The sequence below is a fragment of the Chiloscyllium plagiosum genome, unplaced genomic scaffold (assembly GCF_037043375.1).
Source record: "Chiloscyllium plagiosum isolate Xiang-an unplaced genomic scaffold, Cpla_swu_hap1 HiC_scaffold_10, whole genome shotgun sequence".
Lineage (NCBI taxonomy): Eukaryota > Metazoa > Chordata > Chondrichthyes > Orectolobiformes > Hemiscylliidae > Chiloscyllium > Chiloscyllium plagiosum.
In genome coordinates, this window is record NW_028270148.1 from 92,242,818 (window position 1) to 92,258,014 (window position 15,197).

At 40.8% G+C, this 15,197-nt stretch overlaps 1 protein-coding gene across 3 annotated transcripts in view; it reads left to right on the forward strand.

Moving 5' to 3' along the window:
* srsf7b (serine and arginine rich splicing factor 7b) overlaps nt 1-1,786 on the forward strand; it is a 28,284-nt gene extending 26,498 nt beyond the window's left edge. For 2 of the 3 annotated variants that reach the window (XR_015758502.1, XR_015758503.1), the window contains 2 exons: nt 847-1,072; nt 1,375-1,786. Coding sequence is in view for 1 of the 3 variants with exons in the window: in XM_043696402.2 (XP_043552337.1) it covers nt 1,375-1,429 (55 nt within the window). In the remaining 2 variants the exon portion in view is untranslated. The remainder of the gene's footprint in view (nt 1-846; nt 1,073-1,374) is intronic. The other variant, XM_043696402.2, reaches the window with a different exon arrangement.
* The last annotated feature ends 13,411 nt before the right edge of the window (nt 1,787-15,197 follow it).

Genomic DNA, 15,197 nt, shown 5'->3' on the forward strand with positions numbered 1-15,197 from the left:
ATGCCTAGTTATGGGGGGGGCAGGCAGGAAGGTAGAGTTGACACCTCAGTCAGATCTGTCAAAATTTTATTTAATGGCCTTTTCCAATTGTGTTCCAGCTGTAGAAACATATTATAGCTCCTGGTTCCAGAGGAAGTGGTGGAAGCTAGTACAGTTGCAGCATTTAAAAGACATTTGGATGGGTATATGAATGCGAAGGGTTTGGAGGGATATGGACAAGTGGGACTAGATTGGGTTGGGATAATCTGGTCGGCATGGACAGGTTGGACCGAAGGGTCTGTTTCTGTGACTCTATGACTCAATGTCATTTTTGCAATTTGGCCTTCAGTGCAACTTAATAATAATGCAACTGATTAAATTCCAACTTCATTCATAAAATATTGTCACCTAATAAGTGAGTTTGGCAAAAGCCTTGTGACAAGATCCTTAACTGTTCTGTTGGTCAGTGTTATGGACCAAACCAGACCCCCTCAAAACATTTCAAGAAAGTAGCCTGGACCCTAACTTTGCTAGTTGATTTAAGCAGGTGTAATGTGGATATTCCAGGTGTGATGCAGCTGTCCCAACCACTTAGCTTTAAACAAAACAATTTATTTGCAAGATTACTGAATGAAACACAATCAAAAGAGAGCAAAAATGATAAATGCACTCCCAGCGGTGGTGGTAGTCATATACATTAGGGACATTTAAGTGATTCTTGGATATGCATGTGGAAGATAGTATAATGAAGGGTATGTCAGTTTGTTTGATCTGAGTAGGATAAAAGATCAACACAACATTGAGGGCCAGAGGGCCTGTACTTTGCTGTACTGTTCTATGTTAACAACCTGTCTGAAAACCCAACAGATTATCCCAACGTAATGATGCTGTTACAAATACTTCCCATGAACACCCCTTGGCACAAAAGGAAAAGTCTAACATATATGAGTCCTCCAGGAGAGATGTCAGAGAGAGGGAGGATCGGCATGGACCTGCATCTTTGGATCCAGCAGCTTCATAACTCTGTTAGCCAAAACTAAACCAAACCAGAGAAAAGCTGAACTGGGAGAACTGGCCACTCCCCTTTCATTGTGCAAGTATTTTTGTTTGTTTCAGGAAAAATGTTTCATATTAATGTCCATTATAATCAAACTAGCCCAAAAGCTCTCCAAAACGAGACCTCCTGAAGTCTGTGTTTAGGAATCCTCTGGGAGGAAAAAAAAACAAGAACATAACCTTGTTAAAGGAACAGCATCATCACAGTTAATAAACCAGTGAGTTTTACTCTGAGAATAAGCTGAAGGAAATTGAGTCACATGAAATAAAGATGTAAAAATCAAATTAATTTTTCTAATTTTTAAATTTAATGTGATGAATTTTATTTTTCTCTTGCAGTCGTACACCATCTGAAAACTCTCGTAGAAGTGCAAGTCCTGACCGAAATGACTAAGTTGCAAAGCAGAACTTTAGAATGAATGTTTTTTGTTTACATTCTTTGAAGTTGTATGGGAATCTTAATTCTTTGTGGGATTTTGATTTGATTTTAAATGTAAGGGCTTATTTCTAAATTAATTTTTCATGCTTCCTTTCCCCCTTTGTGGAAAATATTTGGCGCGGGTAGGCCTGATTTTTTTTTAAAGAATACACATCTTAGAGTAGATACTAAATCTAGTAATCTGCATTTATTTTCCTGCATAACTGTGTTGTATTCTTTTGTTCTAATATCAGATTCCTCTCAGACCTGTTGAAGTGTATTACATTTTTGTATCTGGAAATAGAAATAAATAAATTGTCCTGAGAATTGTGACTTTCTCTAAATTTGCATGCATTTGTCAGAGACCTTTTGTGTTCGGACAAACCTACTGGTTGTACAGGTAGTTCTATAATGCAATGGTTGTGTTCTTGTGCAACCCTCTGTTATAGAAAAATCACACTTTGCCAACACTAAGTGCTGTTTCTAATGTAACTGCGTAATAGCCAACAAGTTTTAAGAGTTTGCACTTTAGAAACACTGTTCCCAATTCATCAATTTCGTTACAGTGAATTCACATTAACAAAATGCGCATGATAGCAAAACAACCTGTAATTCTTTGGCGTTGTTCAGGCTGGTCAAATTTCAGAATGGTGGGCCGTGGAATGTTTGATCAGGGAATATTGTGAATTGGATCTCAAATTACTGCAACAGGAACTTCTTGGAACATGCTTGATGAGGCAATATGGTAATTAGGCTTCTGAATTACCAATCAAATCCCAACACAACAGCAGGGGACCTAAATCCAGTGGCTTTTTTTTGATTATCAGCCATGATGAATGTGAAGCTATTTCCTGCATGTAAAAGCAAATCTAGCTTAATGATTTACATGAGTAATTATTTTAGCTGTCCTGTAGCAACATAGTTGACTCTTCTTAATTGCCATCTGAATTGATCTAACAAGCAACTCAGTTGCATAGGGCTAGTCTTGCCAACAATACCTGAATTGTATGAAATAATTAGGACCAGTGGGATGGGAATGAACAGCAACCTTGGAATTTGAAAACCTTGAGAGATTCTGATAAGTTGAAACAGGGGACATGTTATTTTGTGGCTTGAGAGCAAAGGAGAACTGAGAACAGTATGAAGAAGAACCTTCTGGGTTCCAGCAATAATGTGGGCAAGGGTGAGGAATTTAGAACCGCAGTCTGGAAGTATTGGCAGTTGCTAGGATATTCCAATATGGAGAAGGAAGATAGAATCCGGCTTCACTTTGTGAAGTAGCAAGACTGGGGTGAATAGGATTGAAATTGGTATCACTGTTTCTCAAACCATCTACCCTTGAACCTTCTCCCCAAACAAATCTAACAAATCCTTTTGTGCTAAAAAAATATTAAACCCATAACTGCTACAATCATCTGATATAACTTGGTTAAAAGAATTGAGTGCGAATTTAAAATTAATGAATAAAACTTCAGGGCTAGAAGTCTTTGAAAAAAAACTGGAAAATTTATTGAACTTCAACATAATTGCTGTCCTCTAGCCTAACAATTTTCTGTAAAGGTGTTGTTACAAATTAGTTATTTATACTTTCCTGTAAACTGTACTTAAGTCTCAAGGGTCAATAATTAGAGGGCACAAATTTTAGATAATTGGCTGAAGAACCAGAAAATGAAGGGAAGATGATCAGCTGTGCCTTATGATTTGGAAAGCATGGCAGAAGTAGATTCAACACCTTTCAAAAAGGAATCGAATAAGAACTTGAAGTGGAACATTTTTCGGGGCTAATTTTGTGATTTGATTAATATAAATAGATACGAATTTTAGATACTGTTTGACTGGGCTTTTGGTAAGAATTGCTGATATGTGAAGAACTGTGATTGCACGACAATGGCATGGTAACACTGGAATGCATGCCTTAGACGAGATGCACATAATAGATGCAGTGTCATGAAGAGTGAATGAGGGCAGTGGACAGACACTTGTCAGATGTGACTCCATGTTGCCCCATGTCAGAGTCCAGGATATCTCAACAGCTACAGGAGAAAGCAAGGGCATTTTGAGTGGGGAAGGGCTGAACAATAGAGGTAATGGTCTGTGTTGGAACCAATAACAGGAAATGAGGTCTTGCATGTGGACCTGTAGTAAATTGAAAAAGCAGTATTCTAAAGGTAGTAATCATAAGATTGCTCCTTATACCCACAGTAGTGAGTCTTTGTATAGAGCATTGGAGCAGATGAATTTGTGGCTGGAGAGACTGTGGGGAAGTTTAAGATTTCTGCGGCATTGGGAGCAGTGGGGAACTACTACGATGGGTTACAGTTGAACAGGAATGGGGCCAATACCTTGGCAGTGAGGTTTGTTAATGCTGTTGCAGTGCTTGTAAACTACTGTATATTAAATGGGATTCCTACAATTAAAGGGCAGAGAAGTTGACGTGTTTTTGTAAGTTAAAATGAGTCCAGTCTGAAAAACTGATAAAATGGTCTAGATAGAGTGAATTTAGCAAGATTGTTGGAATAGCTTTAATGCAAGAAGCCTGAGGAATAAGATGTCACATGCAGACAGCAGTATGATGTCATCTGAGACTTGGCTGAAAGTTCAGCAGGATTGTCAGTTCAATATTCCTGGATATTGAATATTCAGCTGAGAGAGAGTAGGGTATTGCAATATTTATTGGAGAACCGATTAAAGTAATGAGAAGAGATGATTGATGTCTTGGAAAGATTCTCAAATGAGGCCATGTGGGTAGAAGTAAAATAAATCATAAGGGACTATCTGCAGTGGTGTGTACTATAGATGCCAAAACAGAAGGGATAGAGGATGAAATTTCATAAAGTGTAAGAATAATAAGAATGGAACGCTGAAATATTAAAGAAATTAATTTGAGAGAAGAGATACTAGGGTTTAGAAGCCTTAAAAATTGATAAAGCTGGATGCCCAGGTGCGATGTCTTCCAGGCTGTTAAGGAAGGCAATAGAGGAAATAAGAGAGGCCCTGGCAGTAATTTTCAATTGCCCTCTTAACACTGTTGAGGTGCTATTTTTTTTAAAGGCAGGAAGGAATAGCCCAGGAGGTGACAGGCCAGGCCAATTAGTCTAACCTCAGTGGATAGGGAACTTATTAGAACGTCCTGAGGGATATATCTGTACTTGCAGAGACATGAGTTAATCAAGGTAGTCAAGGATTGGTTAAAGGATGGTCATTTCTATCAGATTTAATTGAATATTGAGATTGCCAGGTGTGTTGATGAGGACAATGCATTTGATGTAATTTATATGGACTTCAGTAAAGTTTTTGATAAGGTCTGTCCAAGTAGACTGGTCAAGAAAGTAAAAATCCATGGGATCCAAGAGAGAATAGTATATTAAATCCAGAACTGGCTGAGTGTCAGGAAGCATAGGGTGATTGTAGACAAATATGACTGGAAATCTGATTTGAGCAAGGTGCCATGAGTCTGAGTGCTCGGGTCCTTGCTGTTTGTGATGTACATTAATGATTTGGATTTAAATGTAGGGGTATGATCAAGAAGTTAATTGATGATATGAAAATTGACAAAGTGATAAATAGCATAAATGGGGCTGGTTAGTTTACAGAGCAGTGACAAATGAAATTCAGCCTGGAAAAAAATGAGGTAATGCAGATAGAGTGGGCTAACAAGGTGAGGAATTACACTGTAAATGGTAGGACCCTGGCAAAGTACTGAAAACCAGAGGGATCTTGGTGTGCATATCTACAGTTCCTTGGAAGTAGCAGGGCACTTCGATAAAGTTATGAAGCAGATATATGGAATATTTGCCTGTATTAGCCAAGGCATACATTACAAGAGTAAAGAAATATCCCTCTAAACCATTCCTATTCATGTATCCATCCAGATGCCTTTTAAATGCTGTAATTGTACCAGCCTCCTCCACTACTTCTGGTAGCTCATGCCATACACACACTACTCTTTGTATGAAAAATGTATGTTTTAAGAAACTAAAGATCCGTATAATGTCTAAGTGGTTCAATAATATGAATGGTGTAACTATCCAGAAATTTATATTTCACATTGGTTTTCTCAATTCATAGGTGTGTTGAGATCTAGCATTTTTTTGTGTTGACTGTTGTCCTCATGCCCTTTTACATCTTCCCATTATCTGAGTGTATGTTTACATGTACACTATGCACAACTAAAATGTTGTACAGTTTCCTAAGTTGGCTTGTTTCTCCTCCATGTTCCACAAGATATTGCAACTTTGTAGGATCTAGGTTTACTGCATTCTTTAGGTACCCTTAATCTCTATGGCTACTTGTATACTCTGTGCAAGGTGTATGTTTCTGTCATTTTAAACTGGATTAGACAGGTATATCTGTACTCATGCACTTCTTCCATTGTAGCTTGTTTCTTGAGAGGTTTGAAATATATTGCTGAGAACTTGGACAGATTATGATTTGACTGACTTGTTCTAACTTACTGTCCAAACTTGGGCTTACCATCACCAGCACACATTGTTCCAGAGGTGTAACATAGCAATATGAAAATCTTTTTCATCACTTTGCACTTTGACAGTGTGAACATTCATTTGGCCAGACTGTTAGATCGGAGTTAACATGGCGAGGCTGTTATGTGGCTTCTACTTGCTATCTTATGGCCCATTGTCAGATGTGATTCTTGTAGTGGACTAGACAAACCATACATTGAATCCATTGTGTCTACCACCGATGCACTTGAAGTGTCCTTTAACTATCTAACAATTATAAGTTTGTAAAAGTTGTCATTAGCTAGCAGAAAATCATCACCATGTACAGGAATAAATCTATACGATTTTCGACCAAGAGTTTACTGGAAGCTTATGAGGAGGTAGGACTGATAAATTAAACTGCTTTTACTTCAATGCAAGAGGCCTAGCAGGAAGGTAGATGAACTCAAAGCATGGTTAGGAACATGGGACCAGGTTATCATTGTAATTACAGAGACATGGACAGGATTGGCAGCTTGAATAGGAAGGGTTTAGAGGGATATGGGCCAAGCGCTGGCAAATGGGACTAGATTAATTTAGCATATCTGGTCACCATCGACGAGTTGGATCAAAGGGCCTGTTTCTGTGCTATATTTCTCTGTGACATTATCTGTGATTTAGAAATTCTTTGTGCTGTGATCAGTGACTCTGGTATTCCTTGCTGACTTCGCAGGACAGCCATCTTATTCGCTCTATGTCCGTGCCCTTAATATAGCTGTGACACATTTGGCTTTTTATCTGCCTTTAAAACATATGATTCTTTGGATACCTAGTTCATGTCAGAATGTCTGGCACCTCTTTTAATATGTCAGACAACCCCTCTGTGTTTTTTTTAAAATAACTAAATTAGATAGAATTAGTGTAGACGATCTCTAAAAGGGCATCATAACAAACATCAACATTTCAAGCAGAATTTACAGATTGAAATCCGTATAATCTCTGGGGTAGTGAGATGGTGCACCCAAGCTCCTGTGGCAACCTTGAATCATGGAAGGCCTGAAGTGTAACCAGGGACACCTGGTTTCGGGTGTAACCATAGAGGAGAGGCAGGCAGTGATCCCCTCCATAATCCACTGCCCGACCTGTTCATTACTGCCTTGCCCAAACCCAAGAGCAAAGATGGTAAGAGGTCTGATGCACCAGGTGTCTAAAGATTGGGACCATGGGGCTAAAGTCAAGCAAAAGTTTAAAAGCAGAGCCTTTAGAAACCAGAAGACATAGACTCCAGGCCTTATTCGTACATGCCTTGTGGGTTCTTTGGTATAGCAACAATTCCAGGCAGACTGAATCCATGAACCAACTTAATCTATGGTTGTATGGGGCTGCTGTCTGCACACCCTTAATCCAAGATCCCTGATGATAAGGAGGAGGATTCCTGCATAGTGACCCGTCAATCAGGGACCTCCACTACTACTTTTAGGCAAAAATGGAAGGACACATAAGGTGTTTCCTTGAGATAGCTCAAGGTTTGGGGCACAGATTCCCAAGAGACATTTTGGGGACTATGTGAAGTTCCCTGTGAAATGGGGATGAGTTTAGACCGATATCAAATAATGTGAGTCTTTCATGCTGTACTTTGGAATAGTTGGATTATGATTGTATTTGTATCCAAAAGTCTACCACAATTGGTTGGCAAATCTCATGATGTGCACTCCTAACACATTCTGGGATGCACTAATTTCCAGAATTGCCTTTTTCCTTGTATCAGTTCTGTAGGATAGACAATTCTGTTGACAACTCTTGAAGATTCAAACATATTGATGGTCCTTCTGCTACACGCAAGATACAACTTCCCTTAGTTCTCTGAACAATGATGCTTTATTAGAAAGGTTTGGTATGTATAGTGCTGGTAAGACTCTATAGTCATTTGTAACTTATTGTGGTTGACTACTATTGTCATGTAATCTCAACCAGTCTATGAAGCAGACTGGCAGATGCCAGTCGATGTCACTGAAGCAGATTAGCAGCTGTTAGAAGGGCAACAGCAGGAGACAAAAACCAGGAACAAAGAATCCCTTCAACCTGTTTCTACTTTTCAGAGGTGAATTGTAATGTCACAGGAAAACAGGTAGGTGATTGGTATGTGTTTCTTTTCTTTTGATTCGTCGTCGAGGGGGTTTAAATCAGGAGACAATATTACAGCTGAAGAGTATAGTCAAGAAATTCTCTTCTAAAATATTTAACATTTAAACTAATTTGCTGGCAGGTGAGGTGGTGCAGCTGTAGAGTGTAGGAGCTGATGTATAATGATACATTCCACGGTGACCACATCTATAGCAATGTTGGCTGTTGGCTATATGAGGAACTTTGAGTCAGAGTTCATGAGCTGGAGAGTGAGCTGCAGCCACTGCAACAGATCAGGGAGGGGGAAAAATTACCAGGATACTGTCTCAGGACACAGTCACACTCTTTAGATTAAGTGCATCAAATTTGGCCTGTAGTCAGGGACAGGAGGGTGTAACTGTGAGTGAGACAGGTATGGAGATCTAGAATTTAGCTTTGGAAGACACAGCCAATGCCCTTGTCCAACAGGTTCAAAATTCTTGTTCCTGGTGTGGATAAGCGAACTGACCATTGCACCATATTGTAGAGTGGCATTCAAGTGAGGAGTGAAAGGCACTGGGGTAGTACAATTAGTGGAATAGACTGTTCTCTGCAGCAAGGACAGAGTATCCCAAAGACTGTGCGCCTACTTAGTGCCATGATTCAGCACTTCTCCTTTGGGCTGGAGAACTTGGGAGGAGGGGGAAGGATTCAATTGTCATTATCCATGAAGGTACAATTGATATTAGTAGAACTAGGAAAGAGGTCCTGCTGAGGAATTTCAAGCATCTCCGAGCTAAATTAAAATACACATCCAAAAATGTTCATATTCAAAATTATTTCCTGAGCCTCATGCGAATTGCATAGAATAGGAAAGAATAGCAATTTATTGTCACTTGTGTTAAGAAAAATACAATGAGATGTGCATAAAGGACCACAATTTAGGGCCATGTTAATTACAGAAATTTTAAAAATTGGGACCAAGTTAGCATTAAGTTCATCTTTTGTTCCATTCACAACAATTTGGCTTTATGGAGTGGCTATGGGATGCTGCCAAAGCAAGGATTTCCAGCACACTACCACCACCGAAGCAGACACTAAAGCCATTACATTGCTGCCATAGCAAGGAGAGAGACACCAGACACAACAAGTTGCCGATGCTAAAGCCATCACCTCTTCAGTCACCACCCAAAGCTGCTACATGAACACCACAGCCATGAAGAATGAATCAGAACCACCACACCCCCCACCAGGAGGAATGAACCAGACCTACCGCCTGAAGTCTTCAGTAAAGCCTCAGCCAGTATGGCCATGAGGACCTCCTGCATAGTGACCCCTCAATCTGGATCCACCACATGGCAGCAGTCCCTCGTAACCACCTTTCTCCACTGCAGCCAAAGGAAAGTTGAACTTTGATACCAAAGAGAAAAAAAACAGAAGAATGTGGCTGGCCAGGTGAGTGGGAGCATACAGGTACAGAGCCCAAGCACTTCCTAACCTGCTGTCGGTGCCATCTTGGAAAGAATATTCGGGAATAAATGTGTGGTCAAAGATTGGTCTAGGAGAAATGGGTTCTGATTCATGGGGGACTAATGCCAGTACTAGGCAGAGAGCTGTTGTATTTTTTATATAAGCTTGGAGGTTTATTATAACATTTATGTCTTAGACACTATCAAATCAAAATACATCTGTACATTTGGTTGAAAATAAAGTACCCATTAAAAATAAATGTGATAGATGATGCATGTATGTACAAAACAAACCAAAAAATGATATTTCTTCCAAACGAAAGCCTTTGTTCCAGATCATTCTCTTTGTTTCCAAAAGAGAATTCATGAACTTGTTAAGCAGTAATAGTTTGTACTGGCCCTGGAGCATGTTCAGATGAAGTTTATGAGAATGGTCCCAAGAATGAAAAGCTTAATATATGAGAAACGTTTGAGGATTCTAGGTCTATTCTTGATGGAATTTAGAAGGATGAGGGGGGAAATTAATTAAAACTTACAGAATACACATTGGGAAGATGTTTCCATTGACAGGAGAGACTAAGACCTGAGGGCACAGCCTCAGAGTAAAGCAAAGACCTTTAGAACAGAGATAAGGAGAAACTTATCCAGCAGCCAGAGAGTGGTGAATCTATGGAATTCATTGCCACAGAAGGCTGTGGAGGCCAGGTCATTGAGTATATTTAAGACTGAGATAGATAGGTGGTTGTTTATCAAGATGATCAAGGGTTACAGGGAGAAAGCAGGAGAATGGGGTTGAGAAATGTATCAGCCACGATTGAATGGCAGAGCAGATTCAATGGGTTGAATGGCCTAACTTCTGCTTGTATGTCTTATGGTCTAATAATCTTGTTGCTTTGAAGCTCGGTATGGTTCATGTGCTTTGTTTTCATCATTGAGAGCATGGAGAAAGCATGCTGTCAGTTGAACTCTGGAAGAATTAGAGAGCTGTTCTATTGAACAGACCTCATCTGGAATCATGCTGGAACTGGTGTCCTGGCAAATAGTAGAACTAGGTTGTAGATTGGGATTTAAATTAATTAGTGAGGGGAAGTGAGAGAGCAGAGGTGCTAAGTAGTGAAGAAGTAAACAATAATCAAAAGTGTGACAGGAAGGGTTTGACAATATGAGCAGGACAATATGAGCAGAACAGTACAGCAAAAATTTCAACAGAGAAAGTAATATGTGAATGTACCTACTAGAGAAGGAGCAATACATGACCTTCTTTTGGGAAATAAGGCAGGGCAAGTGACTGAGGTGTCAATGGTGAACACTTTGGGGCAAGTGATCATAATTCTATTAGTTTTAAAACAGTTATGGAAAAGGACAAACCTGATCTACAAGTTAAAGTTCTAAATTGGAGTACAGCCGACTTTTATGGTATGACACAGAAACTTCTAGATGTTGATTATGGGGATGCCTTCAAAAATGAGATAAAAAACGTCCAGAGATCATGTGTTTGTTAGTGTAAAGGGCAAGGCTGGTAGGTGTATGGAATGCTGGTTGACTAGATAAATGGAGACTCTGCTCAAGAAAAAGGAGGCATGTGTCAGGTACAGACAGCTGGGATTGAATGAATTCATGGAGTACAAGGGCAGTAAGAGTATATCGACGAGGGAAATCAGTAGGGCAAAAGGGGATATGTGATAGCTTTGGCAAATAGAGTTAAGGAGAATCCAAAAAGGTTCTATAAATACTTTAAGGGAAAGAGTCAACATTTCAGGCAGAACCCTTCATCAGGACACCTGCTCCTCTGAACTGCTTGATCTGCTGTGTTTTCTCCTGCTCCATATTTTATTGACTCTGGTTACTGCGGTTAGGTCACATGGCATCCAAAGGGAGCTCGTCGATTGGATACAAAATTGGCTTGAAGGTAGGAGACAGAGGGTAATGGTAGGTTGTTTTTCAGCCTCAAGGCTTGTGACCAATGGTGTGTGACCAGATTCAGTGCTAGGTCCACTGCTCTTCATCATATATTTAAATGATTTAGATAGGAATATAGGAGATATGGTTAGTAAGTTCACAGATAAAAGTAGGTGTTGTGGACAGTGAAAAAGATTATCTCAGAGTACAATGGGACCTTGATCAGATTGGCTGATGAAGTTTAATTTAGATAAACATTAGGTGGGTTGTATTTTGGTGAGGCAAACCAGGAAGGACTTCCATCAGAGCCCTGGGCAGTGTGGCCAAAAAAAGAGACACCTGTGGAGAAGATACATAGTTCCTTGAAAGTAATCACAGGTACACAAGGATAGTGAAGGCAGCGTTTAGCACACTTGCCTCCATTGGTCATAACATTGAGTACAAGAGTTGGGATGTCATGTTGCAGTTGTATAGGACAGCGATGAAGCCACTTTTGGAATACTGTACTACATTCAATTCTGGTTGCCCTTCTACAGGATGTTACTCAACTTGAGAGGACACAGAAAAGACTTACAAGGCTGTTGCTAGCACTGAATGGTTTGAATTATAGGGAGATGCTGAATAGGCTGGGGCTTTTCTCCTTGTAGCATTGGAGGTTAAGGGGTGAACTTATAGAGGTTTATAAAATCATGAGAGGCATGGAGAGGGTGAATAACCAAGATCTTTTTCCTAGGGTGGGGGAGTTCAAAACTAGGGGGGAGAGGGGGGGGCATAGGTTTAAGGTGAGAGGGAAAGGACTTAAAAAAAGACCTAAGGGGCAGAAGGTGGTGCATGTCTAGAACAAACTAGTGATGGAGGCTGGTACAATTACAACATTCAAAAGGCATAAGGATGGGTATATGAATAAAAAGGGTTTAGAGGGATATGGGCCAAATGCTGATAAATGGGCCTACATCAGATCGGGATATCTGGTCAGCGCAGATGAGTTAGACTGAACAGTCTGTTTCCATGCTATATGACTTGCTGTAAATAATACTTGGCCTTTCGGTTTTTCCTCATTGAAATATAATGAGCCATGTTGTGCGGCATCTGCCATGCATTTGCCCATTCACTCAACATGTCTAAATCATCTTGAAGGTGATGAAGGGCTTATGCCCGAAACTTTGATTCTCCTACTCCACGGATGCTGCCTGACCTGCTGCGCTTTTCTGGCAACACACTTTTCAACTCTATCACCATGAAACCTACTTACAGCCTCCTCCCATATTGCTCACACTGGGACTGTTTCAAAATATAGTCTCTCTAAAGAGCAGAAAAAACACAGCAGAAAGTGTCTAAAGCTATGAGGGGCATGTTTTTAGCCCCAAGTGAAGGGTATGTATTCAATACTAGGGAACAATGTGAGAAAGAGTCTATAGATCAATACATAATGTATTTAACTCCACGTGCAGACCAGTGAATGTGTGCAATTAAAGGAGGAGTTCATTAGATGCAGGACTTATGTTTAAAAATAAGGGATTCAAAAATGACAGCCTGCCTATGGACAGAAGACAAACTTAGGAGAGCAACTGACAGAAGTACCAAAGTTGTGAATCAACAGACTGAGCAGACGCATGGCTGAGCAGACCAGTTCTTGCATTATGAAGACAGATAGTTCAGGTACAGAGGGCAGAACAATCACAAAGCATGGGATGCAAGTACTGCAGAGGACATCAGACAAAAACAAAAACATATCTAGCATGAGGGAAGCAGTGTTCTCTTTCTACAAAAACTGAATAATCTTGCACACAGATATACAGCTAAAAAGAGTCACAACAAGCAGATACAGCTGGCCACTGAACAGATAGCAGCTAAAGATTCGGATGAATCAGTGTAGTCTATACGACAGGTTGATCCAGTCAAATCAAGAGGGAAGTTATGGTTTGTGACTTTTGGAACGATGAATTCAGAAGGAGAACATCAAGTCAACATAAAGTGTTAGATAAACACTGTTGCAAATCATGACTTTGACAGACCTATGCAAAGTGGCTCAACATAGCAAGCCAAACATTGAAGCCCTTCAAAGTAAGATTAGGCTTTTTGATAACACCATACTCATTCCAACAGACTAGATTAATGAACTAGTAACTCTCAAGAGTGCTAAAAGAGATCTGCAACGTGTTGCAGTGCACTAAATTACAAACTATGAAACACATTCCAGATGAGTGCAAGAACGTGTCCATCTGCCATCAAGGCCAGGCTGAAAAATAAGATACAAGAGCTGGAAAAGATGGAAGCAAGCAAGAAAGTGATGACTCCCACTGAATATCAACACAGCAGCAATGAAATGACCTAGCAAACAGTGAATGCATCAATCCATAGAATCCAAATGAAGTCTTGAAGAGATTGCAATTCCCTCCAGTCAACTATTGAAGCAATTTTGCCACAACTTGGAGACAAACACTTTTGCTAGCCTAAAGCAAAGGATGGTTACTGGCAAGTAACACTGGATGAAAGCCGTCCTTTTCTAACCACATTCTGCACACTCTTTGGGAGATGCAGATGGTTGCAAATGTCATTTGGCATTTCCATTGCTCTAGAAGAATATCAACACAGGCAACACAAGGGAGGCAGCGAATTTCCTGGAGTGGAAGCTATATTGGATGATCTGCTAGTTTATGGATGGAGACACAATGGTAAAAGATATTTCTGACAGCGATCAAAACCTAGTGTGTGACTGATTGACAGAGCTCACTAGGTGATACTGAAGTTGAAGAAAAAAAATTACTTTACAAGATGCCGGAAATCTTGTAGATAGGCCATATACTGACAGCAAAAGGTATCTGACTAGATTCGGAAAAAGTGGACGCAGCAACCAACAGACGTAAAGGCGGTGCTATGATTCGTCAACTATATGGCAAAATTCTTGGCCAATTTGTCATTGGAGTGTGAACCATTATATAAGCCCTGAGCCAAGGACCTGCAGTGGTACTGAGGCACAGACACAGATTCTGGATTAGTTGTGCTAGAAAAGCACAGCAGTTCAGGCAGCATCTGAGAAGCAGTAAAATCGACATTTCAGGCAAAAGCCCTTCATCAGGAATACAGGTATAGTGCCTGAAGGGTGGAGAGATAAATGAGAGGAGGGTGGGGGTGGGGAGAAAGTAGCATAGAGTACAATAGGTGAGTGGGGATGGGGATGAAGGTGATAGGTCAGGGAGGAGGGTGGAGTGGATAGGTGGAAAAGAAGATAGGCAGGTAGGACAAGTCATGGGGACAGTGCTGAGCTGGAAGTTTGGAACTGGGATGAGGTGGGGGAAGGGGAAATGAGAAAACTGTTGAAGTCCACATTGATGCCCTGGGGTTGAAGTGTTCCTCCAGGCGTCGGGTGGTGAGGGAGCGGCGGTGAAGGAGGCCCAGGACCTCCATGTCCTCGGCAGAGTGGGAGGGGGAGTTGAAATGTTGGGCTACAGGGCTGTGTGGTTGATTGGTGCGGGTGTCCCAGAGATGTTCCCTGAAGCGCTCTGCTAGGAGGCGTCAAGTCTCCCCAATGTAGAGGAGACCTCATCGGGAGCAACGGATACAATAAATGATATTGGTGCATGTGCAGGTAAACCTTTGATGGATGTGGAAGGCTCCTTTAGGGCCTTGGATGGAGGTGAGGGAGGTGGTGTGGGCACAGGTTTTGCAATTCCTGCGGTGGCAGGGGAAGGTGCCAGGACGGGAGGATGGGTTGTAGGGGGGGGGGGTGGACCTGACCAGGTAGTAATGGAGGGAACGGTCTTTGTGGAAGGCGGAAAGGGGTGGGGAGGGAAATATATCCCTGGTGGTGAGGTCTGTTTGGAGGTGGCAGAA